The 22,949-nt window shown below is 54.3% G+C and overlaps 1 protein-coding gene across 2 annotated transcripts in view; it reads right to left on the reverse strand.

Moving 5' to 3' along the window:
* Nucleotides 1-22,949, reverse strand: part of BMP7 (bone morphogenetic protein 7) — a 91,488-nt gene that overhangs the window by 39,988 nt on the left and 28,551 nt on the right. For both annotated transcript variants that reach the window (XM_078057323.1, XM_078057322.1), the window contains exon 2: nt 18,348-18,540. In XM_078057323.1, the coding sequence (XP_077913449.1) occupies nt 18,348-18,540 (193 nt within the window). The remainder of the gene's footprint in view (nt 1-18,347; nt 18,541-22,949) is intronic.

A 22,949-nucleotide genomic window follows, 5' to 3' on the forward strand; every position in this document is an offset into this window, starting at 1 on the left:
TCATAATGTGCGTTAGCTCTTTAAAAGCTCTGAGAAGTCCTGCTGCAAAGAAATGTCTACTCTGGCTTTGGCATGTGATAAAGAGGCTCTCAAACATGTGTGTACACATGGGCCATGGGGGCAGGAGGTGGACAAGGAGGAGCACAGCTAAAAATAGAAGGTCCTCCCCTATCAGGGATACAGCAACCAGCAGAAGAAAACAATCAGGAGGTCTGAGTGGAGCCCAGGATCCTCCTTGTGAAGAAGCCTCCAGGTTGGTCCTTGGGTCACACTTTGGGTGGGCAGGGACGTGGGCATTATAACACAAGGCTTTGGGTCTTAGGAAAGTTAAATCCTAGTGGAGTGACCCTGGGCAAGCCAACTTCTGTCCTTCAGGTTCTTTTATTTATAAAGTGGGTTAACTATGAGGATTGTTCTCAAAATGGATTAAATGGGATGATACAGTCATGAGGCCAAGCCAGTGTCCAAGGCTCGTGGCTCCAGGTTGGAGCAGACCTCAAAGTCAATGTGAACCTCTGCCCCCCTCCAGATTTAAGCTACTCCAGCCCCAAAGCAAGGAGCTCACAACGAAGTTCTGACCCTCACTCAAGATGCAACGATCTTAGAGCAGACCTGGCTCATGACACCAGGAGCGCTTGCTCATTCACGATACCTGAGAGGCAGCTGCTGTGGTCCCTATCCACAGGTGGGAGGCTGGGGCTCAGGGAAGCCAGCAATGCTTCTGGTGGTGAAGGACCCCAGGGGGTCCCACTCCCACCCTCCCTGACCTGCCCTCCCCTGTCCCCAGGAACCTGCGAGGCCTTTCAGAGCCTCCTAGCTGAGTAGATAAATGCCCTGCCTTCAACCCTTTATTAGCTCTTAGAATAAAAAGCCCAAACTCCCTAACATGTTCCCCCTGCCTCCCCGACACCCCCTGTCACCCCACATTCCTCCTGCCGGCCCCCCTTCAGGCTCTCGTCTGTGTGGGGCCGCAGCCGACCACAGCTGCCACCTGCTACATTGTTCCCGGTCCTTTCATCTCCATCACACCTGTTCCTCCTTGAGCGCCCCAGGGAAGCTTCCACCAACACCCTGAGGCACGTTGTCTTTAGACATGCTCAGAGCCTCTCCTTTCCAGCGCTCAGGCTGGTGTTTAAATTTGTTTGCAGAGTCCTTTGGGTTTTCCTCTTTCCCAACCAGATTCTGAGCTCCTCGGGCCACAAGAGCGAGGCCTGCTTTGCCGGCCGCTGGGGTAGCCCCAGCCCCTAGCACACAGCGTGGCACACAGTAGGTCTCGAATACCTGCTGAGCGAACGTGCTGGTGCCTTCAGAGGCCTGCCACCAGCCCAGGGGGTCTCTGGATCACGTTCTGTCGTCTGTGTTAGTTAAGGAGGAAAAGCGAATGTTTTTGTTTTTCAAATGACTAGTGTTTCCAGCAGTGGATTCACCCCCAGTTCCCGGGGCCTCGGCCCACTGCTCCCTCCTACCCCAGTGCCCCCTGGGGGTGCCTGGCCCCACCACCGGTCAGTCCCAGGCCCCGCAGAGCCCACCCTCCCGGGCTGCCTGTGTCCTCGGGGGGCTGCCGGCTGGCCCGAGCAGACCCCCGCGGGAAGCTGCCGGGGGCGCGGGCTTCCTCCTCCATTCCTGTGCCCTCAGCAGCACCAGCTCCTTTATCGGTATGTGTCCGGGGGGACCAGGAGGACACGGACGGCCAGGAAGCCGCAGCTGGGAAGAAAGCCAACGGCAAATTTACTTTTGGACCCGACTCTTGTTCCCCTTTGCTTCCAGTTTCCAGGGTTTGGGCTCCCGAGTTTCCGGAAACTGGAGGCCCTGTCACTCGGTTCAACTGAGGCACAAAGCACATCGACACCAAATGACAAGAGGTAAGCCGCGCTGGTGACATCAGTCACCGGAAGGCCTCGGCGGGGGGGGGGGGGGCCCAGAGAAACTGGGCCTGCTGGGGAGCGCCGTGGGGCTTCGGAGGTGGCTCTGGAAACCCACTGCTGGGCGGCTGCGTGCATCTGGCTTCGTGGAGGCGGGCGGGCGAGGTGCCACGGACGGCAGACTCATCTTCTGAGCCTTTCCCTGGTTGCCCCGTTTCCTCCAGCGCCAGACCAAAATAGAATGAGGTCAATGCTGCCTCTTCCACGCACACTCAAGTAATAAACAAACCAACACAAACACAGCTTTCATGCTGGGTCATCTTCCCTACCTTTCTTTCTTTCTTTCTTTCTTTTTTTTTTTTTTTGAACCACAGGCTGTTTTAAGATTCCAAACCCAGAGGCGGAGAAGTCAAGTGAAGCAGGCAGTGGACGGAGAAGGGAAGTGAGCCTTGCAGCTGGGTTTGCGGAAGAAACAAGGATCATGATCGCCAAGGTCAAGGTTTTCAGAAACAAAGGTCAGATCAGAGCGCCTCGATGCAGAGTGGGGCGGGGTGTCTCGGACTTCACTCTGACCGCGGATCCTTCAACGGAAGAGCGGTGGCCAGAGGGAAGGCTGAGGAGACAGCTCGCTGGGCCTCACGCCACCGAGCCCCCCGACGGCCCTGCCAGCTGGGCACCCCGTTGTATCTTCCGTCGTATTTTGGGGACCTCCCAGAGGCAGATCCTGAGTCAAGGACTTAAATGCAAGTAGCCTGAGAGGTGCCCCCCACCCCGCCCCGGGAACCACCTGGACTTGAGGGAGAATGCGAGGCAGGGATGGAAAAAAGCCCAAACAGGACACTGTGTGCATCTGGGGCTCACACCCTCTGGGCCCCCAGGACGCAGCGTGAACACCGCTCCACGCGGTGCTTCCCAAGGTGACAGGAAGCTGCAGGATTTATCTACCAGTCCCTGACTGCCAGCAACGGAGGGCTGCTCCCGGGAGCCTTGGCTCCTCCATGGGCTGCAGACATTCCCAGGGTCAGAGAAGACCCTCGGGCAGGAGAGGTCAGTGCCGGGCGGAAGCATCCGGGTCTGCGGCCACCTCACTGAGGAGGGACGGAGGCTCTGTCTGAGGCCACAGCTGGTGAGGCCAACACGGCAGGAGTCATCCCCCCCGAGGTGGCCAACAGGCGCTGGAGGAGAAAGACTCAGGGCAGGGACACCCACTCAAGACACCCATGGCCATGGGCCAGCACGAGAAGACAGTGATGAAGAGGAAGGAAGCAGCTCCCTTTATTGCCCAGGAAGCAAGACTGTGGGGGTCACAGGTTCTCCTGGGAATTCAGGGTCTGGAGATGTACCCCGGGCCCTCTGATGGGAAAGGGATCTGAAGCAGGACTCTGTTAGCAAAACCTTTCCAAGGAGAATCCCCATTTCCTTTCCTTTGACAATAGGTTTCTCTGGAGGCTCCTGGTTCTGACTCTTAGTCCTATCTGCCTCACAAACCACCCTGCCCTCCCTCCTCCACGCCCCCCACCCGTGCGCCCAATCCCTGAGTCAAAGGTTGAGTGCAAATCCCCAACCTCATGACACTGAGGGGAGAAAAGAAGTCTGCTTTTGGACCTAGGTATCATCTTTCAAGAGTCCTTAATTAGGCCCTAAAGAAGAGTCAGAAAAAGAAATCCTATTCCTTAAAAGGCTCTTATAATCTAGTCTTCACTCAAGAAGCAAAACTATTGGGCGCCTGGGTGGCTCAGATGGTTAAGCGTCTGCCTTCGGCTCAGGTCATGATCTCAGGGTCCTGGGATCGAGTCCCGCATCGGGCTCCCTGCTCCTTGGGAGCCTGCTTCTCCCTCTGCCTCTCTCTCTCTCTCTCTCTCATGAATAAATAAATAAAATCTTTAAAAAAAAAAAAAAGCAAAACTATTTGCCCTGTGCCAGGCACTGGAGGGATGGTGGCTGAAAGCCCCAAAAGTTACAAGGTGCTCGACTCCCAGCTGTCCCGGTTCAAAAGACAGTGAGACCGTGCCATGATGGGGGTCTGAGCTAGATTTTAAAGTATGCAAGGTTGTGGGGGCACCTGGCTGGCTCATTCAGAGGGAGCACAAGGCTCTCGATCTCGGGGTCGTGAGTTTGAGCCCCACACCGGGTGTAGCCATGACTGAAATAAATAAACTTAAAAAATAAAAGACAAAGAAAATATAAAACTACAAAAAGAGTCAGATTTAAAAAAATAATACTAATAGGGCACCTGGGTGGCTCAGTTGGTTAAGCGACTGCCTTCGGCTCAGGTCATGATCCTGGAGTCCCTGGATCGAGTCCCGCATCGGGCTCCCTGCTCAGCAGGGAACCTGCTTCTCCCTCTGACCCTCCCCCCTCTCATGTGCTCTCTCTCATTCTCTCTCTCAAATAAATAAATAAAATCTTTAAAAAAAAAAAAACTAATAAAGTAGGTAGGGTTGAGACAGACTAGCAGTAGTGGGAAAGGGTTATGTACAAACACTCTGTGAAAAGCTGGTTGAAGGGCAAGGTCATCAAAAACAAGCAAAGTCTAAGAAACTCATAGGAAGAGGTGCCTTAGGTGACATGACAAGGAAAAGTCATTGGTGTCCCGGATGGGATCCTGCCAACAGAAGAAAGACATGAGGGTAAAAACAAAAGGAATCTGGATAGATTACTGACCTGAGTTAATGATAATAATGCATCAACATGGATTCATTTTTTATAGCAAATGCACCATACTAATGTCAGATGTTAATGGGGGAAGCCAGGTACAGTGAGTATGGGAATTCTCTACTATCTTCTCAATTTTTCTATGTCTAAAACTTCTAAAAAAAAGCCTAATAATAAAAGTAAATTATATTTTTTCAAAAAGTTGGTTTGGGGGTATAGGTGTGGGAATTAAACTAGAGTAGACTGGACAAACAGGGAGATGGGATGAGAAAAGCAGGGGCTAGAAAACAAGATGTTTCCAGAGCAAAGCGGTATGCAAATGCCAACCTGGCCACACCAGAGGGCACGTGTGTATGTGTGTGCATGCATCAATGTGTGTGTATATGTCTATGTGTTTTGTGTGTGTGTGTGCACGTCTGTGTGCATCTGTGGATGGGCGTGCCTGTGTGTGCATCTGTGTGTGTGCATGCCTGTGTGTGTATGCATGCCTGTGTGTGTGCGTGTGTGCATGCCTGTGTGTGTGCACGTGTGCATGCCTGTGTGTGTGCGTGTGTGCATGTGTGTGTGCATGCCTGTGTGCATGTGCACACCTGTGTGTGTGCATGCCTGTGTGTGTGCGTGTGTGCATGTGTGTGCATGCCTGTGTGCGTGTGTGCGCATGTGTGTGTGCGTGTGTGTGTGCGTGCCTGTGTGGGTGTGCACGCCTGCGTGTGTGCACACCTGTGTGCATGTGCGTGCCTGTGTCTATGCATGCCTGTGTGGGTGTGCACGCCTGTGTGTGTGTGCATGCCTGTGTGCATGTGTGTGCATGCCTGTGTGCGTGTGCACGCCTGTGTATGTGTGTGCATGCCTGTGTGTGTGCGCGTGTGTGCATGTGTGTGTGCATATGCCTGTGTGCGTGCATGCCTGTGTATGTGTGTGTGCATGCCTGTGTGTGTGCACATGTGTGTGCGCATGTGTGTGTGCATGTGTGTTCATGCCTGTGTGCGTGTGTGTGTGTGCATGTGTGTGCGTGCCTGTGTCTGTGCATGCCTGCGTGTGTGCACGCCTGTGTGCGTGTGCATGCCTGTGTGTGTGTATGTGTGCATGCCTGTGTGAGTGCCTGTGTGTGTGCATGCCTGTGTGTATGTGTGCATGCCTGTGTCTGTGCGTGCCTGTGTGTGTGCGTGCCTGTGTGTGTGCATGTCTGTGTGTATGTGTACATGCCTGTGTGTGTGCGTGCCTGTGTGTGTGCATGCCTGTGTGTGTGTATGTGTGCATGCCTGTGTGAGTGCCTGTGTGTGTGCATGCCTGTGTGTATGTGTGCATGCCTGTGTCTGTGCGTGCCTGTGTGTGTGCATGTCTGTGTGTATGTGTGCATGCCTGTGTGTGTGCGTGCCTGTGTGTGTGCATGCCTGTGTGTATGTGTGCATGCCTGTGTGTGTGCATGCATGCCTGTGTGTGTGTATGTGTGCATGCCTGTGTGTGTGTGCATGCCTGTGTGTGTGTGCATCTGTGTGTGTGCATGCCTGTGTGTGTGTGTGCATGCCTGTGTGTGTGTATGTGTACATGCCTGTGTGTGTGCATGCCTGTGTGTGTGTGCATGCCTGTGTGTGTGCATGCCTGTGTGTGTGTGTGCATGCCTGTGTGTGTGCGTGCCTGTGTGTGTGCATGTCTGTGTGTGTGTGCGTGTCTATGTATCTGTGTACAGGAGACAGCTGGAAATGAGGCTGGAGCTGGACTGTGGAAGGCATGCCCCTGGATTAAAGTCCTGGGATTTCAAGGTATAGACGCAAGGTGTCCATCTGAATATAGATACCAACAGATATGCATACCCAGAGAGTTGGCAGGGCCAGCTCCACGGGCATGTGACCTGTGCCGTCGCTCCGGGTCCCACACACAGACGGACTCTGTGGATGGTTTAATGCTCTGCCATCACTGTCTTGAAATCCATGGTACATTTTTAGCAAGTAGACCCACATTTTCATTTTGCACTGGGTCTCACAGATGATGTGGCCAGTCTTAGGTGCTTGTTTTTAACAAGTAATAATAACAGCCACATCGTGTATGGTTCCAGCTATAGGACACTCTGGAAAGGGCAAAATTATTAAGACAATAAAAAAAACCCAGGAGTCGTCAGGGTTTGAGAGCGGGGAGGGATGAACAGGCAGAGCCCAGAGGATTGTTAGGGCAGTGAAAATGTTCAGGATGACATCATAATGGTGGACCCGTCATTATACATTTATCTAAGCCCATAGAATGGACACCACCAAGAATGAACCCTAGTATCACCTGCAGACTTGGGGAGATATGCCATGTCCATGTGGGTTCATCCACGGTAACAGTGGTCCCACCCTGGCTGGGGATGTTGATAATGGGAGACGTTGTACATGTGTGGGGCCAGGGGGTGTAAGAGGAAGCCTCTGTACCTTCCCCTCAGTTTTGCAGTGAACCTAAAATTTCTCTAAAATAAGATTTAAAAAAAATAAAAAGAATACACACGAAGACTTCTAGTTTCAACACCTGACCTGTTGGGGTTACAAAGGAGAATTTCTGTTTTGTTTTTCTCTCTCTCTCTCTCTCTCTTTTTTTAAAGATTTATTTATTTTAGAGAGAGAGAGAGTGAGAGTGAGTGGGGGGGGCAGAGGGAGAGGGAGAGAGAATGCTGAAGCAGACTCCCTGTTGAGCACAGGGCCCAACACAGGGCTCGATCCCAGGACGCTGAGATCCTAACCTGAGCCGCCCTCAGGAGTCGGCCGCTTAACCGACTGAGCCCCACAGGCACCCCTCTGTGTTTCTCTTTAAACCCGCTCCCAGGTGGTTCTGAGGACACCTCAGTTTGGGCCTCACCATCCCAGACCACGGGACCGAGAGAACCCGTGAGCAGGTGCGTGGCAGGCACCGAGCAGTGTTTCAGGGGTGGCCAGAGGTAAGCAAGGCGAACAGGAAGGTCGGAAGAAGACAGGGATGGTGAAGACCTTCCTATTCTGAGTGTACATCAGAGCCAGCAGCAGCCCCTGGGGCCCGTCCAGACCCCCAGCCTCTCAGACCCTCCCAGGTGGCTCCACAGGCCCCAGGGAGCCTCCCTCCCAGATGCCAGCACCCACTTCACCGGGCAGCATCCAGAGTGGGAGTGTCCGGGGGCTGCCATCCCTCCCTCCACTCCAGTGCTTCTCAGCCAGGCGCCGTTCTGCCCTCGGGGGGGGCGTGTGACGACATCTGGAGATATTTGGGGCTGTTGACGCGTGGCGGTGACATCTCACAGATAGAGCCAGGGATGCTGCCCAGGATGGCCCAGCTCACACAGGGATCCGCGGTCACGCCGCGGCACGTCAGTCTGGCCAAGCCTGAGAGACCCAGCCTTCGAGCCTGCTGATGGAGGTGCAACATAAACACATCAGCCCCTTGGGCCCTGACTGGGGGTCAGGGGTGCGACTCTGTCTCCCAAAGGCCCTGCAGGATGAGGAAGCCAAAGTCACCCTACTGAGACTCTCAGTGGCCTGGCAGCCTGCCTTTGCCCACCCACTTCCCGGTGCCCCTTCCTGTGCCGGAAACATTTCCTAATTACTCACTTGCACACATAATCCTCGTCTTGGGGTGAGCTTCCAGGAAACCTGACCTGCGACCAGTGGCCAGCAGGCTTCACTCTGCAGCAACTCACTCAGCCAGCAAGGGCTGCCTCACGGCCTGGAGCCCGGCAGGGATCAGGCAGGAGGGAGTGCTGCAATCCATTAGCAATGCCTGCCTCGGATCCCGCAGGGGGAATGCAGGCCGGCTGTCAGCTTTCCTTCCTCCATTTCTGGAGTGGCAAAACGGAAGGCCATGGGCATTGTGCAGTGCTGGGGGGTTGGGAGAAGAAAATGGTGCTGACAGGTTGGCAAGAAGACGAAGGAAGAAGAACCAGTGTTTGCAAGAACTTTGAGCATTTGCCCAGATGCCTACTTCTGCCACAAACTTGAAACAACCAAGGACTTCCACGAGCATGGTTGATTCCTTTAAAACATCATCTTCCTGGTAAGCCTGCCCTCCCCATCTTCATTGAGTTCATATTTGAGCAGGCCCTTTTCTTCCCAGCTACAGATGACCGCTCACGACCAAATTGAAAAATATTAATTCTCTTTGTCTCCTGCCAAAAAGGCTAAAGCAATTACAGGGCCTGATATGAAACACAGATGTTAATACATTTGGAAAAACAGGCTCCTATAGGCGAGCAGAGGTCCAAGTATGAAGTGCTTTTGGAATTAAAGCGCCAGATCAAGTTATACAGACAGCCCCCAATGTGAAAGCCATTCTCCCGAAATTCATTCCAATGTAGGAAACCCAGGGCCACAGCACACAGGCTGACATTTCCCCTATTTGCAGACGAGAACCAATCTACCCTTGGGTACCCACTGGCACACAGCTCCAAATAATATAATTATAATCATCACAGGGAAACTTCCCTAAGATCGAAAAGTATTATAATTATGGGCAATTTTCACTTTTTTGGAAATTGGGCTCAAATGCCAGAGAAAGATTGCAAACAAGGCCTTCTCAAGTTTCAGTTCTGGAAGAGAGAACACACTGGAAGGTTTGCTGGGACGGACCAGTCCAAGGCTGGAGGAGCTGGGAGGAGCTGGGAGAGTGCAAGGCCGGACCGGGCCTCCTTGGCAGCCACTCCCTCAGACAACAGGGCTGTCCCTTGTGTCTTCGTGCCAGGCCCTGCCTCGGAGCTGGGGATACCTGCAGGCAAGAGGCAGCCATGGTGCCACGATTCAGGAAGCCCACGCCCTAGGAGAAGGCCGGACACGCTTTCCTCCCCGCACACACACAGGTTTTACAGAGCACCTGCTGCGTGCCAGGCTCCAGGCACAAAGAATAGGACAATGGGCAAAATACAGCCAACTCCCGCCCTCCCATCTGCCCCTGCTCAGCCGCTGGGCAACCGTCAGGGTCTCTGCAGCTCCCAGTCACATCATCGGGGAGGCTCCACCAGGGTCCCTGACCCACCCAGCTTCCAAGTGGCGGGATGGCGGTGGATCCAGGTGTCTCCAAAGCCCCCGGCCTTTCCCTCTTCATTACACAGGATTGTGGAATACGCTGGCCGGGTCTTTTGTCTTCTCTGCCTCAGTTTCCTTTCCCCCACTATTACCTGATTCCTAGGATTGCCGTGAAGGGAAAGGAAGAGGCGTATCTGTCAGCCAAGGAAGAAAAACAGATGGGACTGGAGAGGCAAGCTTCCTTTCCTTAATCCCTAACCTGGCACCGTGCCTAAGTTTCCCTGTCTATGAAATGAGGTGGGTGGTGGTACCTCCCTGGGGGGGGGGGGGGGGAGGTTGTGATGGGAAGGACTACAGAGTGCTGCACGGCAAGTACTCAAGGCAATTAGCTCTGTCATCATCACCGTTCCAGAAGGCCTGTCTCTTCTCTCTGTTCAGAGAGGTGTCCTCAAGAAGGGGAGGGCAAAGGTCACGCACTGGGAAATGGAAGGCATCAGCCAAATGGATGCAGATGGACAAGCAGCAGCCCTTACCCACAGGCAGGTCTGCAAGGAGACCACTTCATGGGGACATTTGCTCACCTTGACCTTAGCAATCAGGCATGAAACCCACCTGGAGGGATCAGAACGGGGCAGGGGCGGAGGAGTGCCCCTTGGTGGAATCACTTGGGTCTTCTCGCAGAAAGATGGCCGGACCCATCCACTCACCTCGGGAACCCTACTTGCCACTCAGCTGCACGGTGCACAGCCCTCGAGCCCCTGGGAGGGGAGCAGGACAGAAGTCTGCCCCCCACGGAACGGATGAAGTGACTCATCCAAGGTCCCGCAGATCCTCAAAGGAACAGGAAGGGCAAGTCCACTCTGGGCAGCTTCAAAAAATATCAGTGTCAAGGTGACACTGGGACCAATTACATCAGAATTCTACAGGTGGGACCCCAGCACCCCAATTGTTACTTATTACCTGGTTTTGAATTCCGCCTCTAGCGTGTGACCTCAGGAGGGTCATCTGACCACTCTGCCCCAGTGGCCTCATCCGCAAAATGGGAGAATATGGACTTCTCGAGGGCATCGTGAGGAGTAAGGGAGGATGCGAGCACTTGCAAAGCACTGACCTGGTCGGTCCCAGGCACGGAACCCGTGATCATTGATTCCCTACCAACCCTACTCTCCCCAAAAAGCCAGGCTTGGGATGAATTATAGAAGGAAACAAAAGCACAAAGATCAGAAAAACCACCAAGGCCCACCAGTCAGCCTCAGCCTGCAGGACCGGAAGCCAACGGCACTAAGTGGACCGACACAGTCTCTGCCCAGCAGGTTGTCCCTGCATGCAGGCTTCTTCCAGAGTGATCCCTCTGGACACAGGAGAGGACCCCAAGGGGAACCAAGGGGGCATCGGGGGCCCCTGTTCCTGCCCAAGCAGCTCCGAGCTGGGATTTGACAAAGGCGCTAAGGAAACCTGCCAACGTGTCCTTGACCAGGCTGCCCCGGGCCTGCTCTCCGCTGACCTTCCAGAACTCCGGTGGTGCCCAGGCAGCCAGCTGCTCCTTCCCTGCCCTTTGGAAAGGCTACTAGGGAGCTGAGTCGGCCACTCCTGAGAAAGCAGCTCAAAACCAGAGCTCCCGCCCTGGGGCTGAGGTGTAGTGGCAAGATGTGCAAGCCAGGAGACGGGGAACCAGGCACGTAGGCCTTCAGGAGCCGCAGAAAGGCTCCCGGAAGCTTCTGGAGCCAGAGCCCGAGGGATCCACACCCTCAGCCAGCCCCTTCCCCGAGCCCCTGAGATTGTCAGTCAGGGTCTGGACTGCACTTTGGGCTTGGTCCTGTGGAGAAAAACAGCCATCTTTGAGAAACCAGGCTAAAGGGAACATGGGGACCTGTACTAGAGGGAGTCTGTCCCTTCTGTCTCTCGGCACGTAAGACGGCTCACCGATGAGAGAGAAGAGAGCTCTTGATCACCAGTCCACAGCCTGCAAGCTATACAAAAAGGCCCAGCCCCCCCCCCCAAGACTCTGACGTATCAGGAGTTAAAAATCCGCCCCCCACCCCACCCCGGGGTGATTCTAACCCACAGGCAAGGGTGAGAACCAGAGCTTGGGAATCACAATCACCGTTCGAGCCCCAAGTGAGAAGCACCATGGTGCCGCCATGGCCAAGGACGTGAGCCCTGGAATCCCAGAGACCCGAATTCAAGTCTCAGCTCTGCCACTTTCTGGCTACATGACCTTGGGTAAGTTACTTCCTCTCCCTGAGCCAGTCTCTGCACCTGGAAAATGGGGCTACCAAGTTTTCCAACGATCATTTCCAAGGTACATAGGAAGCAGAAGTGCCCGGCACATAGTCACATCCAGAAAGCACCAAATGATGGCAAGCCTAGAGCAGAGGGTGGGGATGTGCTCTGGTGTGTGACCGCGTCCCTCTGCCCAGACATGTTCATGGTGATTAAAGTCAGAAAAAAGTCAAAGTCTTGCTACCAAGTCCTTAACCTTTACTTAGCATGAGGGAAACTGGGGAAGGGACCATGAGCTGCACCCCAGAGCCGTCAATGCTCTCCCACGAAGACGGTCCCTGCACCCAGCACCCACGCACCTTCTTGTCCGTTTCCCTGGATGAAAATCATGAGGGCATCCCCGGGGAGCTTGTCAGAAATGCAGAAGCTCAGTGCCCCCACACCCCGGCCCTGCAGAAGGCAGACTCGACTGCATTTTCACCAGATCCCCAGGAGCCTTGTCACCAAACTATTTAAGGACAAGGAAGTTGCTGGGCTTCCTTCTCGAGAGGGAGAGGTCAGAGCTGTGGCAGGTATGAGTGTTCCGGGAGGGTTGTGGACACCGACAAGGAGCCCCAGGACGCCCCCTCTACGAGAGGAGCCGGGAGCGCTGGGGGCTCCCAGGGGGGACCACTGGGGGTCACAGAGCCCCCCCCGGCAACAAAGGGGTACATGCTTGCCTCCCCTCTCTCCTCGTCTGCCAGCTGCCTTGGCAAACAACCCCTCGGCCCCCACTCCAGCCCGTCATGGGGAGAGCTCCTTCTTCCTCAGTGACTCAGGCTGCAGCTGATCCAACCTTGGCCCCGGAGACCACTCTGAGGTCACCCTCCTGGCAACCAAAGTCCCTGAGACAGACCGAGGGACATTTTTCATCCAGCTGCCAACATCGTATCGACCTTGGCAGTGACTGACACCCTTTGAACAGGTTCTGCTGCCCTGACAAGCCTGTGCGCCCCCCCCAGGGGTATCTCACAGAGCACCTACATCCCCCACAGATGGGGCAGTACTGGGGGAGCAAGCTTGGAACCTGCAGCGGGGAGGGGGGGGTGGTGAGGATGGAAAATGCCCAGCCCAGTTTCCATGAATGAAACTGGTTAACTAATGCGACCCCCTATAAAGCCAGGCCCCAGCCGGTCCGGCCTGAGGCCTGGGGTTCAGAAGAGGAGGGAAGGCTCTGATCCCTTGCCCCCCCAGCATGGCCACTGAAGCCAAAGTCCCCATCCCTAGACCTGCCTCGCAGCCCCACTTGTCCCACAGCCCCCCAAGGGCGGCTCTGGCGGCCTCTCCAGCTGTCTGGGGCCACGTTGCGAGCAGGGCCCAAGGGCCGTGGAAGGCCTCCAGCTCGGCGCATTATTGGAATTTAATCTGGATTCCAAGAGATCAAGAGGACTTGGTGGAAAGTGGCTGCCATAGGGGGAGAGATGCTGAGGCTAACCCAAAGCCAGCTAATCCCTGGCACCCCAGAGCTTTCCAATAAAGCTCAGGCAGAGGCTCGCCAGAGAGCCAGATGTCCCAGCCCCACACAGCTGGGCAGCAGGCAGCAGCAAGACCCCAGACCCCTCGGCAGAGGGAGCAGGCTGGCCACACGGCAGGGTGGCAGGGACAGGATCTGGGCTCCTCTGGGGATCAGATCAGCCGCAGGCCTTCAGCTTGAAGAAGATGCATGTCCCCTCCCCCACCCCCCAAGATGGGGAAATGCAAACAAGGGCCCCACCTCCACACAAGCTTAGGCCTTCATCCCACTGGAGACTGCAAAATGAGACATTCAGCAGAGATGGGGGGAAAGCACTTGTTGCAGACAAAACTTGGCGCCCCCCCACCCCCATTTTCCTTTGAAGGTCTTTGCATTCCCTGTGATGATGGTGATCTTGGTGAAGAAGATGGTGGTGCGGATGACGTGACAGTGGTGGTGATGGTGATGGTGATGATGTAGGTGATGGTGATGATGTAGGTGATGGCAGTGATGGTGTTAATGGTGTTGATGGTGGTCATGGTGGTGGTGGTGATGGTGGTGTTGGTGGTGGTGATGGTGGTGGTGATGGTGATGGTGGGGGTGGTGATGTAGGTGATGGTGGTGGTGATGGTGGGGGTGGGGGTGGTGATGTAGGTGATGGTGGTGGTGATGTAGGTGATGGCAGTAACGGTGTTAATGGTGGTGGTGGTGGTGGTGGTGGTGGTGGTGGTGATGGTGGTGATGATGATGATGGTGGGGGTGGTGATGATGCTGATGGTGGTGGTGGTGGTGATGGTGATGGTGGTGGTGATGTAGGTGATGGCAGTGATGGTGTTAATGGTGTTGATGGTGGTGGTGGTGGTGATGGTGGTGATGATGCTGATGGTGGTGGTGGTGGTGATGGTGATGGTGGTGGTGATGTAGGTGATGGCAGTGATGGTGTTAATGGTGTTGATGGTGGTGGTGGTGATGGTGGTGATGATGCTGATGGTGGTGGTGGTGGTGATGGTGATGGTGGTGGTGATGTAGGTGATGGCAGTGATGGTGTTAATGGTGTTGCTGGTGGTGGTGGTGGTGGTGGTGATGGTGATGGTGGTGGTGATGTAGGTGATGGCAGTGATGGTGTTAATGGTGTTGCTGGTGGTGATGGTGGTGGTGGTGATGGTGGTGATGATGCTGATGGTGGTGGTGGTGGTTGAGCACTTACTATGTTCTAAGGAAGTCTGTTAACCCACTTTATCCTCAGCACAGCTCTGGGAGGTAGATGCAATTATTATCCCCATTGTACAGAGGAGGAACCTGAGGCTCCGAAGGTCACTGCTTCCCAAGGCCACGCTGGTATGTAGTGTCGGGATTTGAATCCACACTCTAATTAGCCAGATTATCCCACCTGAGGAATTACGCAATAGAATCATTTTGCTTCTGGATTAAAAAACAAAACAACCCACCCAGAAAAAATATGTAAATAATTTAAAAAATTTTTTAACCTTTTAAGTTCTGGAGAATGAAGGTCTCACCTCCTTTCAGGGACAGAAAGGAAATTTAGACATCTATAGACAGCAGCCCCTTGCTCTCCCTCCATTCCCTGCCCCTTTCATACTTTGCACCTGCCATGTCATCTGGAGGGCGGGGGCGTGGGTCTGGCTACTTCCGCCAGTGCCTGGAACACAGCAGGACTCAGACATTGCTAACGAGGGACCTGGTCTCCCAGCAAGCCAAATGCCCCCAGAGTCAGGAACCCAAAGCAAGGCTCGCGGGCCCAGAGATGGCCGGTGGCCAAGCGCTCACCGGGGGCAACCTATGATGCCCACCCTCGCCACCTGCCAGAGAGCCGCAGACAGCCGTCCCGCCCATCCCGCTTCCAACCACAGTGACTCAGGCCTTCTTCCCTCCCCGAGGGCCTCCGGATCCACCGCACGGAACGGAGACAGGGTCGAGGAGGGAGCAGCCTCAAACCGTGACAGGACACGTGCCCGCGATGCCAGCAGGCTGACACAGGCAGAAAGACAAGCAGCTGCTGGCTGCCTGCTGGGGAGGCCAAGGCTCGTGTTCCATTAAGCAAGGACCAAGTGGCTCGCCCCGTCTGGGTATCATCACATCCCTCTGTCCTCCCTACGACCCGTGCTTGTCCCCGCCTTAGGACCATGGCCTTTGCCGTTCCCCTGCAACTTGCTCTGTTCCAGCCCACGCCCCATTGCCAGAGGCTTCTTGTCATTCAAACACGCCCAGCTCAACAAGGCCATGGCCATCCATGACTACTCGATCGCTTCATGAGGCCAGCTCGTCTGTTTCCTTGCTTCCTGGTTTCCTGCCCTTCTTCTTCAGCCCCTGATATGGGTTGGAGTGTATCCCCTAAAAAGATATGCTCGAGTCCCACCCCTGGTAGCTGTGAATGTGACTGTATTTGGAAAGAGGGTCTCTGCAGATTAACTTCATTAGTTAAGTAAGATGAGGTCATATTGGAGCAGGGAGGGCCCCTAGGTTTCCTTCTAAGAGGAGAGAGGTGCACAGGAGAAGGTCCCGTGAAGATGCAGGGCCACGTGGCAACAGAGCAGAGAGTGGACAGACAGATGTAGCTAGAAGCCAGAGCACCGACAATGGACAGACACCCCCGGAAGCTGGAAGAGGCAGGAAGGACCCCCACCCCCACCCTTCAAAGGTTTCCGAGGCAGCATTGCCCTGCCAACACCTTAACTTCCGACTTCCAGCCTCCAGAACCATGCGAGAGCACATTTCTATTGTTTTAAGCCACGCACCTCGTGGGACTTTGTTAGCGCAGCCCAGAAAACCAGTCCTCTCCTCAGCCACCATTTCAGATGAGGCCCCTGGTCCCATAGTCCAGTCCCAAAGCCAGCGCCTGGCCTGTGGGTACTCAGGGGGGTGGGATAAACACATGGCTGGGCTCACAAGTCTCTCTCTAAGTGCAGTGGCCTCTGACCCCCACAAAGGAGGTCCTGTGCCTGTCACACCAGGCTTGTCTGTCTCAGGGCCCGGTGGGTGGCAACACCCCTCACGAGAAATGGCAGCATCCCAGCCAAACTCCGGGGACACAGCAGTGGCCGGGAGGGCAAAGGCATTCCTGCCTGGGAACTCCAGAAACTCGGAGAAAGAACCGCACAGGTGACACGAGCCAACCCTTGCATTCTCTTCAGCCAAACCCACTTGGGGCGGCCACATTCCTGAGGTGAAGCCTCTTGCCGGAGACTCCTGAGGCAGGTGTGGGGAGCCTGCCAGGAGGGGTGGGGAGGGAGCAGGGCTCGGCGTTTGCACAAGTGGGCCGATGGAGTGCTATTGACGAGCTGCCTCTGGGTACCTGCCTCGCCTCCGACTAATCAGCCTTCAGGAGAAAAGGCAAACATATGTTTTTGTTCAGGAGTCCTGGGGGATCTGTCAGAACCCAGAGCAAATGTGTGTCACACCCCCAAAATGAACTCGATGCTTCTTCCTATAATTGGGTCTGGGGGATGGGGCACAGATGCTGGGGTCCAGTGGGTCATCATAGGGTTTGGAGGTGACTGCCAAGACCGCGTGCCACCTCCCCCACGGCACACCCTCCTTCCCGGTACCCTCCCCTCCAGGAGGGTCTGCGGGCCTCTCTGTAATATAGGGTGAGTAGGGCTGTGCATGCAAGTGGGGGCTCTAAAATGCAAATTTAGTCAGCACTAAGATACCATTTGTCGCCCATCAGACCGACAAAGACCAAAACCGTCTGATCAGAGATGATGTTGTGAGCACATGAGAAACCGGCCTGCTCTTAGCTTGTTGGTATCAACTGACATAACCTCCAGGGACAGCTGTCCAGCAAAGTCGATCAGTTACTGACGCGTGCACCCTCTGACCCCAGGACTCTACTTCCGGGGCTGTACCTGATAGACATGCACCGGCGTGAAATAACGCTGTCGACAAAAATGATGTGCCTCCCGCCTGTAACCCAGAAACGTGGAGAACCCACCAGGGTGGAGAACCTCAAGGAGCGGGAAGCAGAAGCTGCCTGCGGGACGGGCACCGGGGCTCAGAGCCGGGAGGGAGCCTTCCTGTTCACTGTAGCTGCTTTTCTCTTGTGAATGTGACTACGTGAGCATGTCTTACCTTCGCAAAAATCTCTTTTCAAAAGAAATACTTTTTGTACGCCCAGGCTCAAGTCCCAATTTGGCCACTTTCTCCCTGGGTGGTGGCACGCAGATGACACACCCTTTGGCTTTCAGCTCATGACTCTCCCTGTGTCCCAGAGGAGTGGCCACCTCACAGGGCTGCCGTGAATACGAAACCAGGTAACAAGGGCAAAACAGTGGAAACCCTCAGAAAGAGAGGCTTGGTTTTCTTAGTCTTTAAGAAGACGACCCCTGACATGGTGGTGCTCGTGAAGGAGGTGGTGACGTCTCCTCTGTCCCCAGGGTGGTAATGGGTCCCCATTCCCGCTGCAAATGCTGAGACTGTCCATCAGGAGGCGCCCAGAGCACCTTCCCACCATTCGTTACTGAGGAATGGCATCCAGCCATGACAAGAGTCATCCTGAGCCAGCCCTCGAGTCAGCCCCTGGGCAGCACCACTGGGGTTGGTCACAGTCACCTCTGGAAGGCACCACGTGCTCGCTCGAAGCTCCGGCCCATCTCTGAGTCTCCTGACCTCTCAGGAGACCTCGAAACTGAAGGGTCTCAAGACAGTCAAGTCTTTCGACACAAGATCTGGGTTCCCGACCTCATAATCCTTAGAAGGCTGAGTTCTCTCTCTGCCTGTTTATTTCTGGGTTGGGGTTTTTATCCTGTTTTATGACAAATGGCCACCTTCACCGGTTGCCTGATGTCATGTGCTGGGTTTCACGGTGAGCAATGGGAGATAGGTAGACCCTCAAAAAATGCTCCTTCCTCTTCCCTATCCCCATCCCCTCTGTGCCCCTGACCCAGACCACCCATAAGTACCCACACGGGCTCACCTGGCCGTCCCCTCTTCCTAACTCGATTTGCTGACGGGGAGAGTTTAAAGAAATAGCAACCCACACCACAGACTTTCTGGACAGAAGAGGTGCAGTGTGGGGCCTGGCAGGTGGTTGGTGGCCCCAGACGGAAGCGGCCCGGCCCCGGCCCGAGCCACCGCCCCCTCCTCCTCTGCAGCCGAAGGCAGCTCAGCCCCCGGCCCGGCGCCGGCCCCAGCACCCACCTGCCCAACTGCTCCTGCAGCACCTGGTAAACGCTGATCCGGAACGTCTCATTGTCGAAGCGCTCCCGAATGTAGTCCTTGTAGATCCGGAATTCGGCTGCCGTCACAGCTTCTCCTTCTGGGATCTTGGAAAGATCAAACCGGAACTCGCGATGGTGGTAGCGCGGGTAGAAGAACTCTTTGTCGTGCTCCACTGGAGAGGGAAGAGAGCACACACCCGCACCGACCGCTCATTAGTTACTGGCTTTCGCTCTCCTGGCGCAGAGCCCAAGCATGCCCACGGCCAGAGACCCCTGGGCCCGACTGCCCCTTCCTCGCTGGCCCACGGCAGGCTGCAGACACACAGCCTCGGGCCCTGGGGTCACCTTGAACGAGAGCAGTGACTCTGAATCAACCCACTGGGAAGAGTGGGGCACCGACCAAGCCACCCCAGAGGCCCTGGACAGACGCCGGGTCATGGACGCTCAGGCCCGGGTTCAAATCCAGGGTCAGCCACCAACTAGCGGGCCTGCACAAGGTACCATGTAATCTATCTGGACCCCCATTTCCTCATCTAAAAATGAGGATAATAATACTGCACGGGTTGTTGGGAGAGCTAAGTAACTGAACATCAACAGCTTGGCTGCTGGGAGGGCTCTACGACAGTGAGCTATTATGAATGCAGACAGACCGCACTCTGCCTGTCCTGGGGTCCCTGAGGCCCAGCGGTGCTCAGCCCTGGCTGTAGGTGGGAATCATCATGGGGGCTTTGAAAAAACACTGATGCCCTGTCCCAGCGGTGAGCTGGTAAATACCTAGGAACTGGCTCCCTGGGACCTTATCTGTTGTGTTTACCAACTTCCATTTTGGCAGATTTCGAGCTACCGACGTGAAATCACTGAAGATGGAGGTGGGAGACTGGCACATGGGGGGGGGCCTCTGGCACCCCACTGTGCTCGCCCCTCCCTGAGCCAACTGACTCAGTATCTTTGGAGAGGGGGTCCAGAAACCCATACTTCTTAAAGCACCCCAGATGTTTCTAACAGCCATCAGGGTTTCCAAACACAGCCTTAGACTAAAAGCAGAAAAAGTGGTGAATGGCAAGGTTGGGGGATGAGGATTTTTAAAATGACTTCTGGATAAAATAAGGCAAAGGCCTCAAGTCTTCTCCTTTATACTGGCAGTGAGACTAGACTAAGAGATTATGCCCATTTCATTGAAAATAAATGTTGAAATGGACGTAAGCCCAAAAAGAGTGTTTCTGGGCGTGGGCCTGTGATTCCCAAGGATCACGCATCCTCTGATCCAAAATGGAACAGGGATGAAGCTGGGAGTCATCAAGTGCTGGAAAGATGCAGAATGGCTAAGTTCAGGCAAGTGTGAAGCATCTGCAGATACCTTTCCTCTCCTGGGAGAAACAGCTCCATCTCCGCTTCCTGCCTGGGGGAGGGGGGTGACCAGAGACACAGGGAAAACAGAGGAGAAACATGCCCAGCTTCACCTCCAGCTTCAGCTTCCTAAGCCCTAGAAGCTCTCAGGCTGGATCAGGGCTGCCCAGCTGCAGGCAGGGCACGAACGCCTTTGAGGAAAAAGGTTCCCAACACTGGCAGCCCAAAGGCCCTTCCTACAGGCCTTCATTTAAAAAAAAAAAACAGAAACAAAAACAAAACTGTTTTAAACCTTAATAATACTTCTAAAAGATACTAAGATGAGGGCAGGGGTGTTGATGAATTATCCACTCATCAGGCTATTCCCTGTTGGGCAGAGGGGGCAGGTAAAGTCCTCAAGGCCAGGGGACTCTGGCTGGGCACAGGAGTGACCCTGCCTCTGGAGAGATCTCAGGAAGGTGTCCTCTGAACTTTAGCTGCTGGAATCTTGGGCCACACGTGGAGAGCTGGCCACAGGAATGACTTCTCCAGAAACTGCCCCGTGGTCCCTGTAGACTGCACCTGTCCTCCTCACTTGTTCTGTCCTTGACCCCCACCCAGAGCACTTGGCCTTCTGACCCAGTCTCTGGGAAAGGCTGAGCTGGGGGACAAAGAATGCTGATGGGGGCGTCACCAGGCCCCCACTTTGATTTATGCAGAAGGCAGGTAGGGGAGGGGTCTTTGTGGCAGCCTCTAAGAAGTGAACCTCAGGAGGGGACCTCAGAGTGAGGGAGCAGAGCAAAAAGCCTTGCCCCGGTCACTGTGGAAACACCGGGGCCAGGCCTCTGTCATCCTTCTAGCTCACTCAACCTTCAGGTCACCCTAGGAGGTGAGCCCAATGCCACGTTGGTAGGGGACGCACCTAAGACCCAAGAGGTGCCAAGTGCCCTGCCCAGGGCCAAAGAGCTGGGCCTCAGACCCAGGCCCCACCAAATCTTAGCCACGCATCTCAGGGCCTGAGCCAACAGCTCTGCAAGGGCAGTTCTTATGCTTGTCACCAGAACTTTCTCGTTGTGCGACAGCATGCATATGGCGTGCACACGAACTGCTTGTGTGAGGTTCTGTGCCTCGTCACAGTGAACCTCCCCATGGGGCCTCCTCCCAGATCAAGAAACAGAATGTCGCCAGCAACCCTTTCCTCTCCCCCAACTTCTCAAGCCTTGGGTTGGTTTAGCTCGTTTCAGAATATCATAAACAGGAAATAATACGGTACATGTCCTTTTGTATGTGGCTTCTTTAATTCAACAGTGTTTGTGTGGTTCATCGATGTGCTTGTGGATGTTCATCCATCCTTGGTGCTGTATAGTATTCCATGCTTGGATTTCACCATGATTCACATATCCATTCTGCAGTTCATGGGCATTCGGGTCATTTCCAGTTTGGGGCTCTCGGAGCAGTGCATTCTGGTACCCGTGTCCCCCATATCTTTGTGAATGTGGGGAGGCATGCGCAGAAGTAGAATTGTGTGTGTTCACCTTTAGTCCTATTGCCGAGCTGTTCTCCCCAAGTATTGCCCTGGGAGCCTTTTCAGAGTGTGCCAGGAGGGACAGCGGAGAAACACAAGTCTGTCCTATTAAGGAGATGGGCACAGTCCGGGGCCCCTCAAGGGCTTTTTTGCCGGGGACTGGCTGAGAGTGGTAAGGCAGCCACCCCTGGAGAGCGGCCGCCCACCCCAGCGAGCAGTCCGTGCATGCACCCATTCAGCCCCCACCCGGGCCCCCTCACTGAATGAGCTCCCGGTGAACACACCCGAGCTGTCCCCCAGCCCCGCCACCCCACCCGACCTGAGGTCACTGAAGACCATCTCATAACTAAATGGAAAGTTTGTTTAATGGCCATGATCTTGCCAGACTTCCAGGTAATAGCATGCAGCACTTGGTTCTTCCTGCCTTCGAACACCTCGTCTTCCTGTGGCTCCTTTCACCGTGACCTGCTAGCTTTTCCCCCAACTCTCTGGCCACTCCTTGAAACATCCCCTTAGACAGTCCCACTGAAGTCCCCTGGAGCTGTGGAAGAAGAGGGGAGCATTCCACAGGCCACCCCCCTTCCCCGCATGCTGATAGACTGCACAAATAAAGTCTCCGTTTCCAACCATCTGACTCTGTCCTCTCCCAGAGAATGGGGGTGCAGAACCCCCTGCTTACAACGAAGAGGGCTAAAGAACCCAGAAGTACAAAAAGGCATGTTCATGGAGCACTTGCTCTGGGTTGGGTCCTGCTCTGAGCACTCTCAGTCATCATCTGATGGAACCCGTGAGGCGGGATTGATCCCCATTTCACAGATGAGGAACCTGAGGCTCGGGGAGGCAGGTGACTTGCCCAAGGTCACAAGTTTAGTGAGTGGCTGGGCTCCAAAGCTCACACTCTTGACCTTTACACTTTCTGGAGCCAGGTGCGCTCAGCCTGAATCTGTGTCCCTATCAGCTGTGCGGTCTTGACCGAGTTACTTAAACTCTGCATGTCTCCCCTTGTCCCAGGATCATAATAATGGCCCTTTCTGTGTACAGAGTCGGCACTTACAGCAATGTAAGTTCACGTCTGCCATGGTCACGGGGCCTCTCAAACAATGAGGCGGGAAAATTCCAATCAGTACAGAAGAAACCTTATGCGCGGGTAGGTATTTGCATAGTTTGGCTATGACAACTGTATTTGAAAAATATCATAGTCAGACCAAACACTAAAGAAATGTTTGAAGGAGCAGGACATTAACACAGGTGCAACCACTGAAGTCACACCCAGTGAAGAAAGAAAACCCTGATACATAATCACAAAAATAAATCTGTTGCAGCAGGTGTATATATAACGTCTTAAATGAATAAGATAAAATGTATCTTAACTTTTAGTTAAGATACCAGGGTTATAAGGTTTCTTTTGTTAAAAAGATATATGCAGAGTGTCCAGCTAAATTTCTAGCAAACATCTGCAGGCTCTCTGGGACAGCTTTCTGTGTGCATCGCCTTCATTAATTATCTTAAGACAATGAGCAGTATGAACCACGTCAACCTTCTTCTCTTCCTGAAACCACATCACCGTGGGTTCTAAAAATAATTCTGTAATTTATCAAAGTCAGATAATCATATTTTTAAAAACAGCAGTTCATAATTCAAAGTCCAAACCAAATTCCAAATCTCATCTCTCCGAGGCGTCCATTTTATACAAAAGCCACCCCACTGCATGGAATCCACACCGTTTCAAGC

The sequence above is a fragment of the Halichoerus grypus genome, chromosome 10 (genome assembly GCF_964656455.1).
Source record: "Halichoerus grypus chromosome 10, mHalGry1.hap1.1, whole genome shotgun sequence".
Taxonomy (NCBI): domain Eukaryota; kingdom Metazoa; phylum Chordata; class Mammalia; order Carnivora; family Phocidae; genus Halichoerus; species Halichoerus grypus.